This window comes from Pituophis catenifer, unplaced genomic scaffold, assembly GCF_029215685.1.
Source record: "Pituophis catenifer annectens isolate HBS135680 unplaced genomic scaffold, rPitCat1.0.hap2 SCAF_1, whole genome shotgun sequence".
Taxonomy (NCBI): Eukaryota; Metazoa; Chordata; class Lepidosauria; order Squamata; family Colubridae; genus Pituophis; species Pituophis catenifer.
Window position 1 is genome coordinate 188,565,572 of NW_027256881.1, and position 23,686 is coordinate 188,589,257.

The following is a 23,686-nucleotide window of genomic DNA, read 5'->3' on the forward strand; positions in this document are numbered from 1 at the left end:
CATGTCAAGATATGAAGTATGAACCATCACTTTTCGTATATGCGGAAGCTTGCACCAAAAACTTGTCAAATTAAATATACCCTATGTATTCATTACCAGAAGCGTGGCTGAAAATTATGAGACACGAAGTCCAACTTGTCTGGAAAAAACTGTCTCCCTTTCATAGTTTCTTTTTCTGTTGCAATTAAGAGTGGCAGTCATGTATAGGTCACAATAGAGAGATTCTGAACATACAGCGGATTCTGTAGCGGAACTGTGACTCGGCCACATCCAGGCAAAGCAATTCAAGCCTTGGCATCTTTCTTATATCCACAAATGCTGTTAACTGATGCTCTCTGGCAAGCCCTGTTGAAGGAAGCTTCCCTTCAAAATGAAGGCAGGCATTATAAATATATGAAGTGGCAACATTGATAGTGGTCTGAGTCTATAATAAATTCTATTGATTAACTGAGCTGATAAGACTTCATCACTTCCAATCAACCGAGGAATATTTAAAATGTATTTTTCCTTTTGTCTCTTTTTATGCAACAGGATACACTTTTAAACTAATCTGCACCATTCTTCCTATCTGTTTGTCTATCATCTATTTATATCTATCACTCTATCTATCTCTATCAATATCTATCATCTATCTATCTATCTATCTATCTATCTATCTATCTATCTATCTCATTGATATCTATCTATCATCTATCATCAATATCTAGAATTGATATCTAAAAATATCTATCTATCTATCTATCTATCTATCTATCTATCTATCTATCTATCTGTCTGTCTGTCTATCTATCTATCTAGTCTGCCTACATGTCTTTATCATTTATCACTTGTCTGTCTGTCTGTCTGTCTGTCTGTCTGTCTGTCTATCTATCTATCTATCTATCTATCTATCTATCTATCCATCCATCCATCCATCCATCCATCCATCTATCTATCTTTAGCTATCTAGCTAGCGATCTCTCTCTGTGTCTGGGCGGAGAAAACAGGTAGAAGAATAGAGCCAGTGGGACAAAAGGGAAGATATTGAGCGCAGATATACTGTAGCATTTTTCAACGAATCAGAACTGAAGGACAAAGCGCAAGTGTAGGAAAGAGGCTGGAGAAGCGTGAGAGAAACCACATTCGGCTCCGTCTTCCGTCACCTTGAGTCCACGCCCGGCCGGCCGTCTCCATGGAAACCACCCGCGCGCTTCTCAGCGACCGTTCTTCCTTCAGTCTCGAGAGGCCCTCCTCGCGCGTGTTGCTTCCCTTCCACTCGCCAGGCGGCTCCTCTTCAGAGGGAGACGGGTTTAGTTTCAGGGGGCGGCAGCGGCGGCGGCGGCGTTCATGTCGCGAAGGCGCGTCTCCGCCAGCCCTGAGCTGAGCTGGCGACAGGATCAGGCGCTGGGCACCACCATGCGTATCGTCCGGGAGCTGGGCCCCACCGCTTTCGTCCTGCAGGAGGAAGACCGGAGGGCGCCGGAGCTCAGGGTAGAAGAGGAGAGAGGGAGGCGGAGGGCAAAGACATGGGACCCTCATTCCCCTTTATGCAACCCGGAAAGGCGCAGAGGGCTCGTGTGGGTTTGGATGCCATATTAAGTATTTGGCTTTGCATTTTTTTCAAGAGACCAGAATTTATCTCTTGTAAAGCGAACCTGGCTTCTCCTCTGGCCCCCTTCCCCCTTTTAGCTTCACAACTAATTTTGAAACTGAAAGCATCTCTTAGTGGCACCACTGAATCATCACAACATAAGAACTCCCAGATTTGGGATGTTTTAACTGTGGATGGAGAATGCTTCTGAGCATGTATAAAGTGCCTTTTGCTCCCTATAGAGTTAATATCTTAGTTCAACATGTTCCCTTCCCTTAGAAAAGCCTGAGTGCTTGAAAGTGAAGGAAGGGATGCTCTGCCCAAACACTGCACTTTGAGTGTCACTATTTTCCTTTTTCGTACTGATACAGGAAGCTCATAGTAGTGATTATATGCTCACTTCTTGTTGATTTGGGGTGGATTATAGTAATATTGCTATTAGAGAAGAGATACTACTAAGAGGTAGTCCTCTTCTTACGACCACAATTGAGCCCAAAATTTCTGCTGATAAGTGAAAAAAATTGTTAAATGAGTCTTGTCCCAATTTACGACCTTTCTTGCCATAGTTGTTAAGTGAATCTGGCTTGCCCATTGACTTTGCTTGTCAGAAGGTCGCAAAAAGTTCACACATGACCTTGGGACACTGCAACTGTCATAAATCTGACCCAGTTGCAAAATGTCTGAGATTTAATCACATGAATAAGAACGCTGAAAGGAGTATGCTTCAATGGTCGTAAGTGCGAAAAATAGTCATAAGTCACTTTTTTCAATGCCGTCGTGACTTTGAATGGTCACTAAATGAACTGTGGTAAGCCGAGGACTACCTGTATAAACCTATGGCCAATTCCGCTTGCACTAGCAATACTGCTGATTTGATCTTGTTTTATTGTTCTGAAGGTGAAGATTTTCCTTCTGCATACTCATGCAGAAAGCTCATAAACCAAGTGAAATAGTGGTTATATGCTCACTTTTGTTGATTTAGTGTTGGATTATAGCAGTATTGCTATTACAGAAGGGATACTATAAACCTATAGCCAAGCAATATTGCTGATTTGACCTTGATTTGATTAAAATTAAAATAAGTTATCCTATATATAAAACTAATTGATTATTGATGTGCAATTACTGCTGTTTGCTGTCATGTCATGAGCCACAGAGGTTTTTCTTTTCTCTGAAGCACTGTCATTTGACAAATAGTATTTGTCAATGTATAGTCATTCCACAAATCTCCTTGGTTTTAATATCCTCTCATTATCCCAGCCCAACTGATAGGGCCACAGAGATATATCGTATTACCCCATTTAGTGAGAGAATGCTGCTCCATGCACAAACACGCACCTGCTATTTGAATGGAAAACTCCCTATTGGACTTCTTATATTACACTTTGTAGCAAACCTGCTACATTTCCTGCTAGTTGAGGTACCTATTGGGATCCTATCTCATTATTTTTGCGAGTTCTTTTTTCTTTTTTTGGTAGATATAAGCAGTTTTCTGCTGCCAGTTTTGTTTCTCCTCAGGGACAGTACTAGTTGCTCTATTCTCCATACTTGCAAGGGATAAAGCTACACATCTTGTGTCATAAAACTGTAGTCATACATCAAACTTCTCAAGTGTAGGCTTAGAGCTAATTTTAAAAGTATTAAAAATATTATTCACATTTTCTACATTAGGCATATTCTGGTTTCCTTATCGATGAGCAGCTTCAAATTACATTTTGAAATTCTGTAAGGCAGGTAGTTCTCATTTTACAACTGGTCAGATAGCGACTGTTCAAAGTTATGACAGACCTACCTGGGGGTTAGTTATGAACTGGATTTGAAGTTCTGATGGTCACACTCTCCACTTCAGTCACATGACCAAACTTCAGACACTCAGCAGCCAAGCCATATTTATTGCCATTTACAGTGTCCCAGGGTCTCATAAGTGCATTTTACAACAGTTTTGTAAAACTCATTTACATCCTGGTTCACTTAACAATTGTGTGTTGTTGTTGTTGTTGTTTGTTTTTTTTAAAATTGATTTATATGCCGCCCTTCTCCGGAGACTCAGGGCGGCTTACACATTGTGTTAACAATTGTGTTAATTTGACTGCCCCCCAAAAGGTCATAAAATTGGATTGGTCAAATGACTGACCTGTTTTATGACTCACAACTCAAAATCATGGTGGGTAGGCTCCATTATGGTCGTAAATCAAGGACTACCTGTATGAGATTAAAAACATAAGTTAAAAGGTGCTAAATATATTCCCTACTTGCAATATGAAATTATTGAAAAGTTGAAAGAAAAGAATAGAAATAGTCTACGCCTTCTATATAGCGCACACACAGCAAAAGTGGGACATAATGAACAATGCTTTTCAAATGGAAATTTGATGTACGTCACAACATTGCTAGTCTGGAGGAACAATTTCCCATGCTGATGGGAGTATCTGATCAAAAAAGCTTTTATTGTTATGCTTTAATAGCTAAAATCTATTATTCATAATATGGAGTGCACACCCTAATCATTGAAGCAAACCTGTATGTATATTCTTATAGCTTTACAGAACTGCATTTTGATGTCATTAATGTCTTTTTCTTCTGTTTCAATGAATGATAGATGTTGATATCATATATTTTGAAGGTATGTGAACATAAACACGTTTTTCTGAGAAATAGTACATTAGAAGAGAAATAGTTGTTACACTATTTCTAGTACTATTATTTCTGTTTTCTAGTACTATTCCAGATATACCGTATAGATCAGGGGTCAGCAACCTGCGGCTCTGGAAGTCGCATGTGGCTCTTTCACCCCTTTGCTGTGGCTCCCTCTCACTCAAAATATGTGTCACAACTGCCAATGTGCGACACCTGCTGGCACACGATTTATTGAGCTTTTCAACCCCTGGTAGGTTAACCATGGATAAATCCAAGAAAAGAAAAGTTTCAGAAGAAAAAAGAACATTTAATTCAACTACATATGCTAGTTTTGTGGCCACTCAAGAAATAGTCAGGCACGGGAAGGGTTTTGTGGCTCCCGGTGTTTTCTTTTCTGTGGGAAACGGGTCCAAATGGCCCTTTGAGTGTTTAAGGTTGCAGATAATATGGGTATAGATAATATGGGTAAAATATATATGATTTTAGTAAGTGCTATCTTTCTGCATCTTAGTTTTCATTTTTTTCCCTTTTATAAATGCTGTGGCATAATTATTAAGCATGTTTTCTATTGTTTTGGTATAAGGTTTCCCTGGGGAACCCTCATTCATGCAGCTGCTCAGTATTTCTGAAAGAGAAGGACCTTTGTAAACATATCTGCTGGTAAATTATTTTTATTAAAATGTAAAATGATATAAATTTCTCATTCTATATTTGATGTACATTCTGCACTGCCTCTTAATGTTATTCAGCTTTTTAAAAATCAGATATTATTCTGCCATTGGGGAGGGAGGAATCAAAATAAGATAAAATAGACAGATAAAAGGACAAAAGAAGATAGGAAAGTTGAGGATCCTGAAAGATGAGAAAAAAGGCTTGTGTCTGAAGAAAGTAGAGGCAAATTATAAGGTTTTCTTCTAGAAAGTTTTAGATTGATTATTTAGTGTTGGAAGACAAAATGTTCAGGGAATTCATTCAGGGCTCAGAGACATTTTTGGAAATAAAGATAATATTGAAGATCTGGCATTTTGCAATATTCCATTTTTATTTTTCTTTAATTTAAAAAGAATATGGGGAGTATGCATGTACCAAAAAAGGAAATATCTGGTTTGGAAATCCAATTAAATCTGTGCATAAGGAGAGCTCCTAAACATCCATCAGGGAAAAGAGAAGACAGCATAATGTTTCACCAAATACAAGTTGGGGAAGAGGGTCAAATAATTCCTTACTTTGTTTGCTGTGGGTTACAAGGTACAATAAGAAATATGAATGACAGTTGTAAACAAACAAGTTTTAGTAAATGTCATGTAGATGGAATACAACTTTAAGGAATATAGAGAACTGTCTGGCATTTTTGCATAATTGAGCTTATGTCCGTATGTCTTTAAAATGGAAAAGCCAATTGCATTTAAATCATAAAGTTACTGAATAAATTATATTCAATTTGCTTTTATTTTTAGGTTATTACTAAAAAAGTTCAAACTTCCAAGAGATCATGAATGTAGGTATAACTTATTCTTGTCATTTTATTTTCTGTTTGGAACTCATTGCATGGAACATTTGTTGTTGTATTTTCATCCCCCAGAAAATCCATCTATATTCACCAACACTCAGATGATCATCCCGTAGCTGGGTGGGAGGGCAAGAATTTCCAACAAACAAATATATTGTTTGTTGCTGTGGCCCAGTCTGGTGCTTCTGCTGGGCTAAAAGAGTGAGGCTGAAGTTCCAAACTCTCCACGAACATTTGGTGGGCATAGCCAACTCAACGTCACTCACTTTCATCAGTCACATGACAGCCCCCGAGCCACGCCTACCCAGCTGGTGATTAGGGCAGAGAACCGGTTGCTAAAAAAACAATGGGAACCACAAAATCCTCCCTTTCTGTCTCCCCCTCTCTCTTTGTATCTCTCTATGTCTCTCTCCCCCGTCTGTATCTCTCTATGTCTCTCTCTCTCTGTATCTGGTTGGGGCCTCCCACCCGAAGGAAGAAAGCGGCAAAGCCAGGAGCCACGCACACCCCACTGGACCCCTGCTGCGCAGTTCTCCTCCCCCGCCTGCCAAGGGCAAGGGAATGATTAAATCCTCCGCTCTTCCAGATGAAACGGAGGGCCGGCCATCCTCCCTCCTGCCCGTTTCCGCCCCCCGAAGCCGCCCCGGAGCCCCTTTTCTGGCAGAGGTCGAAATTTTTGTGTAGGCTCCGTGAACTGCCAGAGCGCCCACCTGGAAATCAAAGACGCCGCTGGTCAAAGGCGACCCCGAGGCTCCAGTTGCCTCCATCTCCCGCTCACCAACCGGATTCGCACAGCGCTGGTTAGCAGCTGGTCTTTCTGACCTTGGGGCCCGTGGTAGCGCTGGGTCAGGCGTGATTCAGGCCAGGCGAGGGACGGAGGGTTCCCGCTCGGCGGACCCAGGCAGCCTCGTTGCCAGGTGTTCTTTGGAGGGAGCCCCAAGAGTGGCTGGCGAGGGGGATGGGCAGCAGTGGCAGGCGAGGGTAGTTCGCGGGGCGGCCGGGGGAGGGGGAGGTCAGAGCCAGGCTCAGGCGGGCCCCACCCAGCCCTAGAAGCGCCGGCTGCGAGGGCTTGCCGGCGGGGAGCTGGCTGCCTACCTGCTGAGCCTGGTGGCAGGATATGGTCGTCGGGTGTCTCTGCCTTCCAAATGCGCAGTTTCTTGGAAGCAATATGGAGAGTCTAAATATAAGGAGCAGAAATCTGTTGAGTGTAATCAGGGCTGGGAGGCTGCCATGTTGGTTTTACGTCCAGCAGATGGCGCTGTTTTTCAATGTTTGTCAATGTCTTTCAATGTTTTCCAATGTTTTTCATGTTTTTACCTGTCACAGGTGTGACATGTATATAATATAGGTATATAAAAACACGCCCGTAGTCGAATGCAACATTGCGTCAAAATTTGAAAGCAATCGGTGAAGAACTTTCGGAGATGTGCGGTTATGTACAAATGGACATTTACATTTTTATTTATATAGATTTTAGGGCTTCATTATACACATTAAAGTTATTTTTTTTCTTCAACAGATGCTTTACAGATTGGTCTGTTAGAACGAGAAATTAACTATCTGCTTCTAAGTCCACAACTTGCTCCCCAAGTAAAAGTAATTGCCCATTCTCTTATGGAATTGAAAACAGTTGATGATGGGTATGTTAAACAAAAAAGTATTGATAATGAGGATATATGTCCTGTTTGCCAGGATACACTACTCAAAAAAATGCTTCCTGTCACTTATTGCAGGTGAGTCTCTGTTGGATTTAAATTCCCAGGAGAAAGTAACATATTTGTAACCATGCAGTTTGACTAATGGCATTTTCCTATATTTTCTTATAAATTTGTAAGAGATAATGTTTGGGGGGAGTTTTAGGAAGCACATTACTGCCTCATTTGGACTCATGTCCATAATTCCACTTTGCTTTAGTAGAAGTTAATAAGCTGACTTTGTATAAATATACAAAAGTATGAAGGCTATTGCTTAACGCATTGTAAGCTGCCCTGAGTCTCCGGAGAAGGGCGGCATATAAATCAAATTAAAAAAAAAAAGTGTTCCATGTGTTACTAGCAAAAGGTTGCAGCACTCCTCAGAATGGCCTTGTTTGGCAGGCACTGCTGCTGTGAGTTTGGCAGCAACATCTGGAAAATCACAAGTTGATCCCTGGATAGGCTATTTGCTATTTGGACTCACAATTTTCAGGTTCACAAATACATTTACTGGTAGTACTGTCTGTCAGAATTTTAGTGCTATTTCTCTTCTTGCAGGGTTAGATTTTTTAGTGTAAATATCATCTATGTTGGTTTTCACGTTACTGTAGGATCTATTTTTTATTCTATTCAGATTAGCCTGAAAATTAATGATCATCAAATTGATGCTGGCTGTGAAAGCCCTGCATCCAGAGGTGGGATTCACTTACCTTCCCTACCAGTTCACAAATGTGAGCGCGGATTTGGGTTTTTTTTTATTGTCTTAATTTTTTTTTATTTGGAGATTATTTTTGCATCACACAACTTTCACATCACGGTCCTAGTATGGTTTTCTAGTGTTAAAATATTGTTCATTCCTTTTCTAATGGATCATCTTGAATTTCACTATTTTTAGTAAGCTGTATATGTGCTCACAGAAAAGTATTTACTACCCGACAATTTGTCATTAAGAATTTGATCACATAAAATTCCATGACAACAAATGAAAAATAATGTAATTCGAGTGAAATTCAAATTTATTAAAATAAATATTAAATTTATTTAAGTTATGTAGCATTTCAAAAAATAATTAAGTAAATTTCTTGTGTACACAGGTTTGGTTGTGGGAACAACATACATATAGTGTGTATGAAAATTTGGATTGATCATCAGCGAGATTTAGAGAAAAATTCTTTAGTGAAGTGCCCTTTATGCAGGGAAAATTTTGCACCACTGAAGCTCATCTTGGAAGAATTCAGAAACTGCAAAAAACTTGTGACTGCAGCAGAAAAACAAAGCCTTAACAAACACCTTGGAATCCCTTGCAATAATTGCAGAGTACTACCCATTGAGGGAAATTGCTACAAGTAAGCATTTAACATTTAACTAGTTAACATGAACCAATTTATGTGTAATATTTTAAACATTTTTTCTGTAAGGAATCAAAGATGAAACTTTTGCGATTATTATGAATAGCCATATGTCAATTATTGGCTCAAGTTTTCATTTAAGTTAATATATTTAAATAATTCCATGTCTCAAAATTTTTTCATGAAAAGTTTATTGGTGAAAAGCTTAAACTCACTGCCTAATGAATAAGCTCTCTGGCACCCAGCACAACTAGCTCCCTAACAAAAAGATGTAACAAAACTTATTTTTTCCGTGATTGTATATCTTGAATCATAGGGCTCAAGTTTTATTCACATTAATAATATCAATTTATATAGCTGGCTAGATGAGATTTTGATTAGAAAGTATTAAAACTCAATGTGTAACAGATTAAAACTCAGTCTGTAACTATTTTTAAAGATCTGTAATAGGAAATGATTAGATTCTAGTTTCTTTAAAAATATGATTGACACTAAAAATGTAAACATATTTAGCTGTACAATTAATTTTAATTTATTTTTATTTTATTTTATTTTTGAATTTGTATACCGCCCTTCTCCCTGAGGACTCAGGGCAGTGAACAGCCAAATAAAAACATCAAATACAAATATTAAAACACATTTAATATATATATATAGATTTGGCCCCATTAATTAAAACGATAAACAAAACAAAACAATTAAAAAACCCTTAAAAAGAAATTAAGCCAGCCCAGCTTGTTGAAAAAAGAAAGTTTTAAGGGCACGGCGGAAGGCACTGAGGTCATGGATTCTCCTTATCTCAGGGGGCAACTGATTCCAGAGGGTGGGTGCCCCCACAGAGAAGGCCCTCCCCCTGGGGGTCAACAGCCTGCATTGTTTGGCTGATGGCACCCCGAGGAGGCCCTCTCTGTGGGAGCGCACGGGTCGGTGGGAGGTCGTCGGTGGCAGTAGGCGGTCTCGAAGATAGCTAGGCCCTATGCCATGGAGCGCTTTAAAGGTGATAACCAACACCTTGAAGCGCACCCGGAAGACCACCGGGAGCCAGTGCAGTTCACGCAGGAGCGGTGTTACATGGGAGCGCCACGCTGCTCCCGTCACTACCCGCGCTGCTGCGTTCTGGACCAGTTGGAGCCTCCGGGTGCTCTTCAAGGGGAGCCCCATGTAGAGAGCATTGCAGTAATCAAGGCGAGAGGTTACGAGGGCATGAGTGACTGTGCACAAGGAATCCCGATCAAGAAAGGGCCGCAACTCGCGGATCAGGCGAACCTGATAAAAGGTCCCCCTGGTTACAGCCATCAGATGTTCCTCCAAGGACAGCTGCGTATCCAGGAGGACTCCCAGATTGTGAGCCCTCTCTGTGGGGGCCAAAGACTCACCCCCAATAGTCAGTGATGGAGTCAACTGACTATATCGGGATGCCGGGAACCACAGCCACTCAGTCTTGGAAGGGTTGAGCCTGAGCCTGTTCCTCCCCATCCAGATCCGTACAGCCTCCAGGCACTGGGACATCACTTCAAGGGCATCGTTGGGGTGGCCTGGGGTGGAGATGTACAGCTGAGTATCATCAGCGTACTGATGGTATCTCACTCCAAAGCCACGGATGATCTCGCCCAGCGGCTTCACATAAATGTTGAACAGGAGGGGTGAGAGGACCAACCCCTGAGGCACTCCACATATAAGAGGCCTTGAGGTCGACCTCTGCCCCCCTGCCAACACGAACTGCGACCGGTCGGAGAGAAAGGAGGAGAACCACCGTAACACGGTGCCCCCCATCCCCAACTCTTCCAACCGGTGCAGCATGATACCATGGTCGATGGTATCAAAAGCCGCTGAGAGGTCTAACAGGACCAGAACAGAGGAGCAACCCCTGTCCCGAGCCCTCCAGAGATCATCAACCAACACGACCAATGCCATTTCCATGCTGTGCCCAGGCCTGAAACCAGACTGGAACAGATCCAGATAGGATGTTTCCTCCAGGAATTGTGGGAACTGTCGCGCGACCACACTCTCAACAACCTTCGCCAGAAAGCGAAGGTTGGAGACAGGACGGTAGTTGGCCAATATTGCCGGATCCAGGGACGGCTTCTGGAGGAGAGGCCTCACCACCGCCTCTTTCAAGGCCGCGGGGAAGTAACCCTCACTAAACGAAGCGTTGATAACACCCTGGAGCCAGCCTCGTGTAACCTCCCGGGAGGCCAGTACCAACCAGGAGGGACACGGGTCCAGTAAACATGTGGCCGCACTAAGTCTCCCCAAAATCCTGTCCACATCATCGGGAGTCACAGCATCAAACTCCTCCCAGATAACATTCTCAAGACTATTCCTCGTAACCCTGCCCTGATCTACCCAGTCAGAGTCCAAGTCCCCCCGGATCTGAGCGATTTTGTCATGCAGGTATTGTCCGAAATCCTCCGCCCTGCCTTCCAAGGGATCCTCCCGCGCTCCCAGGTGGAGCAGGGAGCGGGTTACCCTGAACAGGGCAGCCGGACGATTCCCTGATGACGCAATAGAGGTGGAAAAGTAATTAAACTTTGCCGTCTTTATTGCCACTAGGTAGGTCTTAATATGCGACCTTACCAGTGTTCGGTCAGATTCAGCGCGACTGGACCTCCAACCGCTCTCTAGGCGTCTTTTCCGGCGTTTCATCTCCCTCAGCTCCTCGGTGAACCAAGGAGCCGCGAGGGATCGACACCGGGTCAGAGGCCGCAAAGGCACGACTCGATCCAAGGCCCCACCAGCCGCCCGGTCCCAGGCAGCTACTAGGTCCTCGGCCAAGTCGTGTGCCAGATCATCAGGAATTGGCCCAAGCTCCGTCTGGAACCTATCAGGATCCATCAGGCGCCTGGGGCGGACCCATCTAATTGGGTCCGCCTCCCTGCGGCGGGGTGTAGCGGTACGAAGGTCCAGACGAAGGAGTGAGTGATCTGACCATGACAAGGGTTCCATATCTATATCCCCTATAACAAGATCACTCAACCACTGGCCAGAGACAAAAATCAAGTCTAGAGTGTGTCCCCCCCCCCGTGAGTGGGGCCATGAACTAACTGGGTCAGGTCCATGGCCGTCATGGAAGCCATGAACTCCCGAGCCATCCCAGACGTTTCACCAACGGATGGCAAGTTGAAATCACCCATGACCATAAGTCTGGGTGTATCAACTGCCACCGTGGCTATCACGTCGAGTAGCTCAGGCAGGGCTGCTGCCACGCGGCAGGGAGCCAGGTACGCAAGCAGCAAGCCCATCTGAACCCCATGACCCCATCTCACGAAGAGGGACTCACATCCGGCAATCTGAGGCACAGTGGTCTCCCTCGAACCAAGACCTTCTTTAATAATAACCGCCACCCCCCTGCCCCTCCCCTGGGCTCTCGGTTGATGGTATGCTCTGAAACCTGGTGGGCACATCTCGACCAGAGGGACACCTCCCTCCGTTAATTATATATTTATACAACAGCATACTGTATATCAAAATTATTTTTCCTCCATGAATCAAGAGTACCAATTAAATCAGAAGAAAAAAAAAGACATTTGCACCACCTAGTGTCTGTTTGAGAATTGGTTCTTTTCCCAACTTTACTCATTTCATCTGAAGAAAATATAAATCAATTTATTGATAGCATCCAAGAGCATGAAAAGCTTCTAAACTATTGTGGGTATTGCACCACGGTATTTCAGTATGTAAAATATTGTACATTTAGAGTCAAGTCTTTCCATCTTAGCACAGGTGTCCACAATGAGCCACAGTCATGAAAAAATGAGGCAGTTTCACCCTATTGTCATTGCATTCTGACATTTAGTGCAAGTATGGAACTCATAAAATTGGTGTCATGATGTCATGAGGCAGGTTTCTTCACTTTCTGCTCAGTTGCCCCTCTGCAAATTCATGTGCATATTAACTTGAAATTTTAGCTTGTTGGTCTATTTTATTTTAAAGTAGAACATTTCTTTAAATCAAACAATAGTGTTTTAAGGAAGGTTTGTATAAATGTTATTAATATTGTTATTATTATTTCAAGGTGTACTGAATGCAGTGATTACCATCTATGCCATGGATGCTTTCAAAGCTTTTGTCATCCGTCACATACTTTTGCTTTCCGAGAGGTATAGTATAAATTCCCTCCCTTAAAAAAGCAAACCTTAATACATCAATTTAAAAAGCAAGCAATAGTAAAGGAAACTTAATTCTTCTTATTATGCCTTCTCGGTAAATCAATTGTATCAAAGAATGATTTGGTTATTTTATGTTCTTGTTTTTAAACAGTGATGAATATATTCTTGTTCTGTATTGTAGTCTAAAAATCAAAATAAAGATGAGATCCTGAGCACTGTTTCAATCCAATAAAGATCTCTCTGGTAGGAGTGTTTACATTTGAATTGATATGCATGTGAAGTGCTACAGCAAGCAAAGTTAACTTGAAGCTTTCTTCTTTTAGCTGCTTTCCTTTTCTGGACAGAAATGTAGCTTCTCAAGTCATGCATAATAAATGCCTCCCTATCTGCTTCTCTGGAATTAAGGTTGAGAAGGAAGAGTTATCTACTGTATTTTTTGGAGTATAAGACGCACCAGAGTATAAGACACAGCTTAGTTTTTGGGGAGGAAAATGGGGGGGGGGATCTGCCTACCACGTATTCATTTGGCTAGCGTCCTTTGCCTGGTCAGCTTCAGCACATTAGTTTGTTGGTTTTTATCCCCTGCTTGGGGATAAAAAACAGCTTCTAAAGCACAACTGATCTTTGGAGAGAGAAGCAATGAGAAAAGCAGGCAAACCACAGATTGCTTCACTCGCTAGCGCCTCGTTAGGGCTGAAAAAAAACTTCACAGCTGAGAGTGGGAGGGAGCAGGCAAAGCACAACGCAGATCCTTCATTCGCTAGCGCCTCGTTAGGGCTGAAAAAAAGCTTCAAAAAAGCTATATTCAGAATATAAGCAGCACCCAAATTTTCAGCCTCTTTTAGGAGGGAAAAAAGTGTGTCTTATTCTCCAAAAAATATGGTATGTTTGATCTCTCCTTCATGGGCAGATAATGTTAAAATCATGGATCCTAGAATATAATTCTAAGGATTCATAGAACTAAAACTCTATAAAAGGAGCTATTTGATCTAGTTCAAAAGATATTTTGAAATGTCATATGTGTGTAAATGTGTAAAGATATTTCAAAAAGAAGCTGGCTTTTCATCCTGAAGGCTTCAGTTGAAAAAAACTTGAATAATTTATTTACTATTTTGTTTGAGGAGTTTTATCTTTGTTTAACCTGCCTATAATTCTGATAGTATTGGTATGCTCTGGTGCAGATTTATTTGCTCATATGACATACATAGTTTTTCAACTCTTCTGTCAGGAATACTGAGAGACCCAGCTGAAGTGAAGTTTGTAACTTGCTAATACCAATCCTGGATCAGAATTATTTATACAAACTGGAATCTGCCATTCTACTTGACCTGCTTCTTTTTTCAGACCCTGTGTTCTACTTGCTAATTAAAATAAACTGTTACCCTGTATCATCAAGTTGGTATCAACACTTAGTGATCACACAATGTGCGATCACACTATGTTCTCTAGGAAAATCTGTCCCAACCTGGCTTTTTGGGTCTTCTCATGGTCTCTATCACCATTGTAACTGAGTCCATTCACATTGTTGTTGGTTTTTGTCTTCTAAACAAAACATACAGCAGTGATCTGAGAAATTACAATTTATGCAGCTTTTTTTTTCAAGTATTTTTTTTTATGTAAAGTGAATTCATTTTTCTGTATCGGTTTTACTAAAATGATAAATGCTAATAATTCCCTTTAAGCAATATGTCCTATTGCTTAGTTTCTTTATGTCTCTACTTCAGAAAAGGAATCAGAGATGGAAATCATTTGAACCTGAAGTGCAACTGTCAACAACAGAAGAAAATCTGAAGATTAATCCAGAAGAGAAGTGTAAAGAAGGAAAAAACAAGGAACAGTAAGATGAAAAATTCAATAAAATTCATTTCAGTGGTTTTTAATTAAAAAATTTAAGGAAGGAGAGGTATGATTTAAGAAAGCAGTGATATTAATTATATATTTTAATCCATTTTATTTAATATTTCATGTATTTATAAAGAATTGTAATCCATTCCCAGTGGGCTTCCATAGTTCCAGTGAAAGAAACATTTCTGTATTATTACTGACATTATAATAACTTTTTGTTATGTATCAGTCTGGGGTATTTATATGAAATCCATTCAAAATATTTCATCTTATGATTTTAATTTTTTATAACTAAATGTAATCCTCAACTTATTGTACCTGCTCATGTTCGCAAATGGTGATGGGCATTAAGTGAGATGATCTCACTTAACAATCCCTACTTCTTGCTCTCCTTGATGTGGTTTTAAATGACCACACAAGCCGATAACTGGAGTACAGGATGCCTCAGGTGGCAGAGACACTGGGAGGCCTAGTGCAAGTGCACGATCTCCTGCCCCAGGGCTTATACACTCTGAGACACCTTGTGCTCCACTTCCCATCTCCCAGGATTCCCACAGCCCTTGTGCCTTCTTCCCCATCCCTGAGTCCCTGCAGGCCTTTCCTCTCTCCTTCAGATCCCTGTAGGGCTTGGCCTCTTCTCCATCCTGTCACAATTGCGTACTTACGATCTCTGGAGCTCAGGAAGGTAGGGTGGGAAAGGAGGATAGGGCACTCTATTTCAGGCAACATAGGTTGTTGGGCCAAAGCAATTTTCAGCTCTCTGACTGCAGAAACGCCGGCTTGAAAAAAAATGGAGCCTTGTGGGATCCAAATAATGAAGAGGCTTCTTTTGCTTTGCTAACATGACTGAAGCAAAGCAAATCTTTCTGTTCCCTCCCCAACCTCCTAAGCTTTGGAGATCAGTGAAACATAAGTAAGGAGGAGCATGTGGGGACCGGAGAGGTGGGAAGCAGGCCTAAGCCATGTGGGGAGTCAGTTTGGGGGAGGGGGAGGGGAGATAAGTGGGGGACACTGCAGTATCCTGCAGTTGGTCATAAGGGTGAATGACCACAGGAACGCTGCAATGGTCGTTACTTTCAGAATGGTTACTAAATGATCAAATATAAGTAGGGACTACCTGTACATCAGCACTACTTGCATTGTTTTTTTGAAATAAGATTTTAAAATCAGATAAATGCATAAACTCATATGGAATAGATACTCTGTTACATCTCTTGCAGATTCAGCTGCATACCACAGCAGGTACTGAACTCAATACCCAATATGGTGATTAGGAAGGGCAGCCCTTTACTTGATCCAGGTTTACAGTGTAGACTCTGTTTGAAGATATTCTGCCTTGGCCAAGTCACAAGGACCTTACCATGTAATCACAAGGTAAACTGAAGATCTGCTTGAGCAGGAGCTTAGTTGTTTTCTTGAAACCCAGGTTAATTTCTGATACAAGATTTTTCAAGCCATCACAAAAAAAAAAAATAAAAAATTAATGTATGTGTAATATAACATAAAGCCTGCATGCTGCTGTGATGTACCTTTTTAATTATTGTTTTGCATTGAGACAGTCTACAGAGTTAGCAAGCAGAGTCTAGTGTCTGAAACATCTATTTGTGAAATAAAGAAATTCTGTTTCAATCATTAGTGGTAAAGAGTCAGGGATCTTGTCTACCACAATTCCCCTGATTTTTAGAACTAGAACCACAGCCACTTCCAGAATATGAACTGCTTCAGGATAAAATGGTGCCTTGTTCTCAATCAGATCATATTTATAGTTTCTAAACATTCCTTTGGTATTAATTAAAATACTTGTCACAACTACATTGGATTTTACTAAATCCAGGTTAGACTGTACAATGCAAGACTGTTAGTCAGGTCCAGCCTCAACCATGTAAACTCACTGGATGAGTTTGGAACAGTCACTCTCTCATCCCAACCTACATCACGGTTTAGCTGTGGGCATAAAATGGAGGATCTCCCCCATGTGCTCCTCCAGATCGGGTATGAAAATCATTAGTCTCTGCAGATATGGTTGTACAATGTTCAATGTTTTTTGAAAATTAGTCTATTAGCTTAACTTTCTCTTTTTCGTGCATTGTTATGTCTTCCTATGTACCCAGTTTTTATCACTCCTTTCTCTTTCCTTCCTTTCTCAGTACAGGTCCCTTTTCCCATCGCCATCTTCTTGTTTTCCTGCTGCTTTGGCTATAAAGAGGAAGGGAAATATGCATTTCTATACTATTGCATTTTATGTAGGGAAAAAATGATTGGACTATGTAAATGAGGCTCAGTTACTTCTGTAAATAGGTTACCTTATTTTACAGGCACTTTTAATTCATTAATTTATGCTTATTTTGTCCCATTTGTGCTGTTGGGGAAGGGGGGGAAGAGAAGAGGCACTGATACTGTACATGTTAGGATATAACATCTGCACCTATATAGATTGGGATAGCTCCAGCCACTGGCAGCTCTTAAGGTGACAAGATAGGGAAACTGTCTAGCCATCTCACTAGATCCAACAGAAGAGGCATACTCCAGGTCCTTTCTGAATATCACTGGAACCATGCCTTTTCTTGGCTACCCTTAACATGACCAAGATTTACTACTTATGTATTTTTCAGTTATTTTTAGAATCATTAGAGTTAGTAGAAGCCACTTAAATACTTAAGTCCCATTATAGGCTTTGCAAAAATCCAAGCATCCCAGACAGATGGCAATATAGCCGCTGCTTGAACACATCCAAGGAGTGGGAGCCTTTTCCCTCTCGAAGTGTCTGATTCCCCTTAGGAAGCTTTTCATTCAGAATCTGCCTCCCTGTAAGTTAAATCCAGCATCTCGTGTCCTGTAGTCAGGAATAAGTTAAAACAATTTATTTCAGATATTTGAGGAATGTGACCATATCCTGCACTCTTTAAACGTTTTTATTCCAGCCTTGTATCCATTAGTGATGTCATTCAACCTATACTTAAAACTAGCTTGTTGGAATATTTTATGAAGTATCTTGCTGAATCTATGATCCACTGTGTTTACAGCAGTTCTACAGGCTATTAAATAACATTACCTTCAGTGATCAGTGAGAACTAATTTTATTTCAAAGCCTTCTAAATGAGTAACTATCCCTCAGTAACCTGAACTCATTTGAGGTGATCATTTTGAGCGTCTGAATACATAAAAAGGCAATTTATATTGCTTCAAAGGAAACAAGTCAGCAACTTCCTAGTTGTTTCCTAGCAATTCCAATAAACCTTAATTAACAATTCTCTTCAAATGCATGACACAAGAGATAATATGGATGTTAGTAGACATCAGAGATGTCTCTTCGATCATGGCATTTACCTGCCTCAAAGAACTGAATGGCAGTTCAGATGTATTATTTCATTTCACATGTAATATTTGACTCATGCAAGATACATAAATAATGTTGGCGGAAAATTACCAAGTCTTAATACATTATGTATTTTATTTAGTTCCACAGAAAATGCATTGACTGTTGGTTGCAGAAAGAAAATGCATGTCCTATTGATGACCATGTTGTATATAATCCATTAACCTGGGAGACGGCACCAAGCAAAGACAAAGTAAATCAATTAGGGTCTCAAGCAAAGCATCTCCTTGCAAAGCAGCCTGGGCTGGATCTTTTTATACCAGGCACTGGATTGTTTATCAAACAAATAAAGTCTCACTGTGTCACAGAGGTATCTCAAAGTAGTTTTCAAGGAAACTGTAACAAGAAAAAAAATTCTGCAGAGACAGAGCAAAATTTAACATTGAATGGTTTCAGCTGTCCTTGTACCAGAGATGCTGGTTCTAGCTTGCTTAACACTCAAAAACCAAGACATTTGAAATTTTCTAGACATATGAAGGGTTTAGTCCTTATTCCAAAGGCTCATACTGATAAATTTACCGATAAAGTAGTTGGTACTGATTTAAGATTATGCACAAACTGAAAGACAGATTAAAATTGTAACGCTGCATATTTTTAAAGAAAATAGATTCTATTGTAGTTATTTGGATGTACAAAGGATCCAGATGCTTTAGTTTTTTATATAAATGTTAAAAATTTTTAATGTGAAAATCATTTTTATTTGGTTTGATGTTCAATAAAAAGTTTTACATAAAATAGTGTTTATCAGCATAAAAAAAGTCTCTAAGGTTTTTTTGGCTCCAGTAAATTCAACTTTTTCTTTTAAGACTAAATATCTAAATTACATTTTTGAATATATAAAATGATAAAGACCCAACCATTTGACATTCAACTATTTGTCCCAATTCTGCTTCTTAACTGATTTAAACTCTAATTTCAACTTAAACTGTAACTACACATTTCTGTGGAAATATTTTTCTTGCTACATTTGGTAACTGTTTTATTGTTTTAACTAATAATGTTAATCTAAATTCTAAACCAAGTTTATACTTATTAGCATCTTCAGTGTTTATGTCCCTTGGGAGATAGAGAGATGGCTAATAAAAACATTTACTCTTTCTTGCTGATAGAAGTAGAATCCCCTACAAAGAGATAAATTGCTCTTGTAATGGCATTGTAATAAAAATGTTTTATTTAATCATGAATGGTAGCTCTAGTATGAACCAGCAAATAAATGTAATAGGAAATATTGCTTTTATGAACAATAAATAGCAAGTATAGCAAATGTTTTACAAAACTGCCACCCCTATTAATGTATTAAAGTCGAGTTGTGTAAAAGTCCCCAAGTATTATCCTGTTATTTCTTTCAGTTTATGTTAATAAAGAGCTGTACATATTTTTGGATTGCTCAAGTGCTGTCATTACTAAATTTAGTATTTGCGATGGTTTAAAAAAAACTCAGAATATGAATGAAAATAAGAATGTTGGATTTGAAGTGATGCACTAGTAATTCATGCACATTTAAGAACCATATGCTATATTCAAAGAGATATTTTCTTTTATGGAGAAGAGAAAACACCATATACATTCAGGGTTTACATACAGTCAGAATTGCAAGTCACCATGATCATTAAACAATGACAGAATGTGGAATAAAATAATGGGAATACTTGAACCAGGCATTCATATATGCCACTTCATGTTTTCTAACCAAGATTATAATTAATACTAGAACATCCATATGGATCAACAATGACTATATTTCCAACTCTCAATATAATGGGTTCACCATGCATGACTGTCAAGACTGTCACAACCCTTTAAACCTAGATTCATTATTTCCAAGCTTGTCATTCTGAAGCAGCAGCACCTGCAGGTATTATCTAATGTTGCCTAACTCACTTCTTGAAGCATGGCATCTTAGCAATTTCTGCAAGCTGTTCCTTTCAAGAGTCCCTGATACTAGTATTGTGTAGCTGTACAGTGAATGGCTGTAACACATTCTCCATGAGATGCAACAATTAATTTTTTTAAACAATCAAGAATCACAAAGTTGCTTAATTATTGCTTAATGCATTGTAAGCCGAGTCTTCGGAGAAGGGTGGCATATAAATCAAAATAAATAAAATAAAATAAATAAATAAAGTTATTGGTAAGATTTTTTAAATTAAATTTAACAGTGTTTTATAAATTATAAGATATAGACAATCCATTGGCACCGCAGTAGTTGCACAGACATAAACAGCTATTCCTGGTAGAAAAATGTAAAAATAAAATGAAAAGGATCAGCATTAATAAACCATAAAACAAATTTAAAATATGCTGTGAAAAAGGAGTCCTTATTCTCGTTATCTAGTAAGGAAGGGCTAATATGGCAAGAACTGGGCTACAATTTCTGCAGTGAATTAGATTAGATTATCAACCTTTACATGATTCAATGACTAGTCTTAATTAGTAGTGAACTTCTTTTGAAATAAGCCACTCTGCATTTCTTTCCCTTAACACAAAGCACTATAGCAATATGAAACTGGTGCAGCATATGTATGAGAAAGTATCAAACTAGTCTCTTAAACAGCAACAATGGAAAATGGGCTGTCTGCTTTGGTGGTAGGTAAAAATAATAACTGCACTGAATGATAGAGAGGGGCAAACTTCAGGCGTCTACTTGGCAGGATGAACAGGTAGGCCCCAATGCAGCAAGACTGACCTAAATGATGTAATTTTAATGGCCAATTTTGTAAATATGGAGTCTAAATTTATCTAAACATCTCTATATATCACATGGGGTTGGAATTGTTGAATATTCAGCAGTTCCTCTATTAGAGAATATCTCAACTTTTAATAATATATGTCCTAAAGGGTTTATTTTAGTGGTGAAATAAACTGAACTGTTTCAATGTCTATTTTAGATTCTGTTCTGTTTTGTAAGCCATTGCTGTTTTCAAAATTGGATTTCCAATACAAGCTATACTCTCAAGACTGTACGCATATGTATATTTACTTATTTAGCAGGAAATTCCATTGAACTATAAAGAACTTCCTTCTGAATAAGCATGCATAGAACTGCTCTGTTAACATGCATGCAATACAGTAAAACTGAACTGGTATGACATAGAAATACATTTTTAAAAACCCACAAAGATTCTATATATGCTGGAGAATTACACACCAGTATATTTTAAAGTTAAAGAACAGTGTATCACAATTGGGAAATGTACAATTATTTGTCAATTCTGTTTGTTATTTTCAAAATTAGTTTAAATTTCAGCCAATACAACTAATTGATACAAAATGCTAAACAATGAATTATTTCATAAATATTGATTAGGCATTAAGAGGAATATCACCATCAAAAGTTTACTAGGCATAATTCTATCAGTGCTGTTTAAATATAAAATGGCAAAAACATTTCTTGTTTGAAAATTATTTAATATTCCAAAACGCTTAAAATGTCCAGTGCTATTTCAGTGCATGTGTCACATATGAAGGGAAAAGCACTTATTTTCTGAAAGTGACTTCCAAAAATAGTTTAATATACATTATATTTAAGTCATTAATATATATCCCACATACCTAGAGAGGTATTTGTGCTTAGATTAAATTTGAAATATTCTTAGTCTTTCCCTTTCATGCACACTCTGGTAAGAACCAATAATGTGAACAATTAAAGAGATAAATATTTTTCTGGTTGAAATAAAATGTTTAAAAGTTATGATATTTATGTAGTTATACATAACTACATATGTAGTTATATAAATTATATTAAATTATATTAATTATATTACAAATAATATATAAATTATATTAAAGTAATAATTATATATAAATTATATTAAAGTAACCAAAATATAAATTATATTATAAATTATATAAATTATATTAAAGTAACCAAAATATCTTTACAATCCCCAAGGCAGGTCACAACTTTTGAACACTCCTAACGTTTGGAAATTGAAAATTTAAAAATTTAACATGCCCTACTTAACAAGCTGCAGATGAGACAGTAAAATGTTTGAATGTAAAATGTAGATTGTATTTTTAAAAAAGCCTTTGGATGTACTACCATTGTAGGATTCAATGCAAGAACAGAATAACAAGTGAGTTCATCATCTCTATGCAGCCAATTAGTATTGGCTCCATTTATTTCCAAACTGAAGAAAATGTCTATCTTGTCTCAGATATATTCTGTAAGCACATACATATTTTCATAAAAAATCCACTACTGCAGACTATGTTATGCATATTACACTAGTCCAGTAAAAGTAACCCAAATCCTCAGAGGATCTATTTATCTCTTTCCCATCAGTTCATACACAATGACCTGCAAATATGTAGAAATTCAAATCTCATAAATTGAGACAAACCAACTAGAATATTTTACTCAAAATCCATCATTTCTGTATCATTGTGCCTTTCAAAGTTCCATTTTTTCCTCACATTTTTTTAAGAAAAGGAAACCCAAAATGTAGGTAGTTCAATAAAAGTTGTGTCATTCAGAACTACTCCATTTTTGTTCTGACAAATCTTTTGATTTTGATTGAAATGTTACTATCCTTCCATTCATAGTAACAAATTTATGAGGGCCTTTTATTACTTATATTCGTTTCTCTGTATTATTTCAAAACAAAAAAGCCCTATGAAAGTATTAAAAAGATAACTAAAAAATGTTAATATAATTTTTTTCTGATCATATATAAATAAAAGTGATTCTCTGTCCATTAATAAATCCCAAACTTTTAACATTTAATGTTAGATTTTTTAGCAAGGTAGGATATTTTCTGTTCACACTCAGAAAGACCATTGCCACACTATAAGTTGGAGCATTTCTGTGCCACCTGTCCACTGTCCACCATGAACCTATAGTTCCTGGTATTCAAATTTTCTATTTATTTCAATGTAAATGAGACAAATGAGTTTTGAACTGAAAAAATAGGGTGGTTAACACTTCAACCATGATTTCAGAGGCTACAGCCTTACTGCAATAGAAATAAGCCAGTCCTCAAATGATTATGAGATGACAAATGGAAAACGGAATATGAAAAGCCTCTAGTTTGCATAAGTTTCATTTTTCTTTGACTTTAGGAACTAACAAAATTAGTATCATTAGATTTTTCTAGCTGATTGCAAAAATCAAAATTCTGGAAAATACTTTGGTTAACAGGATTCTCTAGCGATAATTCACTTAACGGAGATCTATTTTTCTCTTAGCCAAAAATGAATTATCAGAAACAAATTTATTATTCAAAGAACAAACAAACATTTGTGAACATTTCTTTCTTCTATAGTTCCTTCTTTTATATCTCTTACAATCAGTTCTTCATATAATCAGTGTTTTAACTCCTTAATGAATTATATAACCTAAGGATGGCTGTTGTCCTACAGGCCAAATCCCAGTTTTCATTCAATATATACAGATGCCCCAATTGAGAGTCCCTGAACATGTTCATAGTGCACAATCCAGTAAGGACACACAGTACTTCTAGTGAATGGTAAATCAGTTGACAAAGTACACTTGCCATGTTTAGTACAAAGACATTATGTATAATTGTCTAGCATGAAATTTTACTTTTGCCCTATTTGCAGAAATGGCTAATGCCATTTAGCATTTGGCCATGTT

The 23,686-nt window shown here is 38.7% G+C and overlaps 1 protein-coding gene across 1 annotated transcript; it reads left to right on the plus strand.

The window, feature by feature from the left end:
* The first annotated feature begins 1,326 nt into the window (after positions 1-1,326).
* ZSWIM2 (zinc finger SWIM-type containing 2) lies at positions 1,327-18,652 on the plus strand. Its single transcript, XM_070956862.1, has 9 exons — positions 1,327-1,470; positions 4,791-4,867; positions 5,665-5,705; positions 7,237-7,450; positions 8,506-8,757; positions 12,776-12,860; positions 14,594-14,706; positions 15,935-16,088; positions 18,173-18,652. Exons 1-9 carry the CDS (start codon positions 1,327-1,329, stop codon positions 18,650-18,652), a joined length of 1,560 nt encoding a protein of 519 aa, XP_070812963.1.
* Positions 18,653-23,686: the final 5,034 nt, after the last annotated feature.

Bases quoted from the DNA above. Each gene is read 5' to 3' on its own strand.
- ZSWIM2 (XM_070956862.1), top strand. From the start codon at position 1,327: ATGTCGCGAAGGCGCGTCTCCGCCAGCCCTGAGCTGAGCTGGCGACAG. The intron at 1,471-4,790 runs GTAGAAGAGGAG...TTTTGGTATAAG, and splicing joins GGAGGGCGCCGGAGCTCAGG to GTTTCCCTGGGGAACCCTCA. The intron at 14,707-15,934 runs GTAAGATGAAAA...CATCTCTTGCAG, and splicing joins GAAGGAAAAAACAAGGAACA to ATTCAGCTGCATACCACAGC.